The sequence below is a fragment of the Phalaenopsis equestris genome, unplaced genomic scaffold (assembly GCF_001263595.1).
Source record: "Phalaenopsis equestris unplaced genomic scaffold, ASM126359v1 Scaffold001015, whole genome shotgun sequence".
NCBI lineage: Eukaryota > Viridiplantae > Streptophyta > Magnoliopsida > Asparagales > Orchidaceae > Phalaenopsis > Phalaenopsis equestris.
In genome coordinates, this window is record NW_018165454.1 from 9,122 (window position 1) to 10,669 (window position 1,548).

General features: G+C 37.2%; 1 protein-coding gene across 1 annotated transcript in view; it reads right to left on the bottom strand.

Annotated features, from left to right (window-relative positions):
- LOC110032737 (4-coumarate--CoA ligase 1-like) overlaps positions 1 to 1,538 on the bottom strand; it is a 2,221-nt gene extending 683 nt beyond the window's left edge. Inside the window, exons 1-4 of the mRNA XM_020736469.1 lie at positions 1,428 to 1,538; positions 601 to 799; positions 309 to 522; positions 111 to 213 (exon numbers count right to left, since the gene is read on the bottom strand). Coding sequence (XP_020592128.1) covers positions 111 to 213; positions 309 to 522; positions 601 to 799; positions 1,428 to 1,511 — 600 coding nt within the window. The 5' untranslated portion in view covers positions 1,512 to 1,538. The remainder of the gene's footprint in view (positions 1 to 110; positions 214 to 308; positions 523 to 600; positions 800 to 1,427) is intronic.
- Positions 1,539 to 1,548: the final 10 nt, after the last annotated feature.

A 1,548-nucleotide genomic window follows, 5' to 3' on the forward strand; every position in this document is an offset into this window, starting at 1 on the left:
TTTCAGATAAGCTGTTCAAACGCAGTTTACAAACGGTGAGACGACATTTTGAAAACACCGCCGCAAAGGATAAATTGTCCCAAAGGGAGCCTAAGCTATTAATTAATTACCTGTTTAGCCACGTAGCGCTTTGCATCATCCTCACTGATGTCGGATCCCTTTGCTCTCACAATAAAAGCTACAGGCACCTCACCAGCAGCCTCATCTTTCATTCTGCATGCAAAATAGATGGCTAATAAACCTAAAGAAAAATTTATCATAGATAATTAATTAGCTTATATTTAGATATAGAGTTAAGAACAACATACGGGACAACAGCAGCATCTGCGACATGTTCATGGGTGAGAAGCAAGGCTTCAATTTCAGCTGGAGCCACCTGGAATCCCTTGTACTTGATGATCTCCTTAAGCCTATCAACAATGAAGATCTCATCGTCGTCATCAACATATCCAATATCTCCAGTGTGAAGCCACCCCTCCTTGTCTATAGTGCTCTCGGTCGATAATTTATCATTTAAATAGCCTGAAAGATGCGATTAATTAATGATCATATACAATATAAAATTAATATATTTATATACATATCACTTGAAAAACATACCTTTCATGATATTTTCTCCTCTAATACAAATCTCTCCACGTTGGTTACGATGGAGAGATGCTCCAGTGCGTGGATCCACCACCTTTAGCTCAGCGTTCCTCACCACCATGCCGCATGATCCCGGCTTCGAGTCCATTTTCTCCTTTGCAAAAGACATACAAAATGATATCACCGGACCAGCTTCTGTCATCCCATAGCCCTGCAAAAGTAATGCAAATTAAGATTGAGCCTAAGTGTATAAGTAGGTCAAGCCGAGTTATGAGCTGGCTCGCGAACTGAACTTCATGAGCTAAAAAACCAAGCTCAGGCTAACCCGACTCAACTCGTTAATTCGTGACCCTACTCTTCTAAAAAAATATATTAATATAAAATATACTCAAATTAAATTAAATTTGAAAACTTTAACTTTAAAATATTAAAAAAGATTAAAAATAATATTTTATATTTTATAACAGGTGATTTCTCTAAGTCCTATGCTTAAGTTCCTGCTCCAGCTCAAACACGATAAAATTAATCAAGCTCAAGCACAAGCACAAGCACAAGCACAAGCTCAAGCTCAAGTCAAGGATGACTCGAACTAGACTCACAATAGTTACACTCCTAATCGAGCCAATTACTTTGATTTGGAGACAAATTCAGAAATACTGATAAAAATTGCACTATAAAATAAACATCCAAAGAGTAAAATTTCAAAAAAATTTCAATCACAACTTAAATTTAATTAGAATGAACTCATATAATTGTCAAGTAAAACTTTTATCATAAAAATACGATAAAAATCATTTAATTAAATCATAATTTAAAAAGAAAACGAATCAGCCCCCCACCTGACCGATCATTGCATTCGGCATCCTTTCCCGAATAGCATCCTCAAGCTCCTTCCCCATCGGCGCCGCCCCAGATATAACCATCCTCACCGACGACAAATCATAAGCATCCACTGCCGTC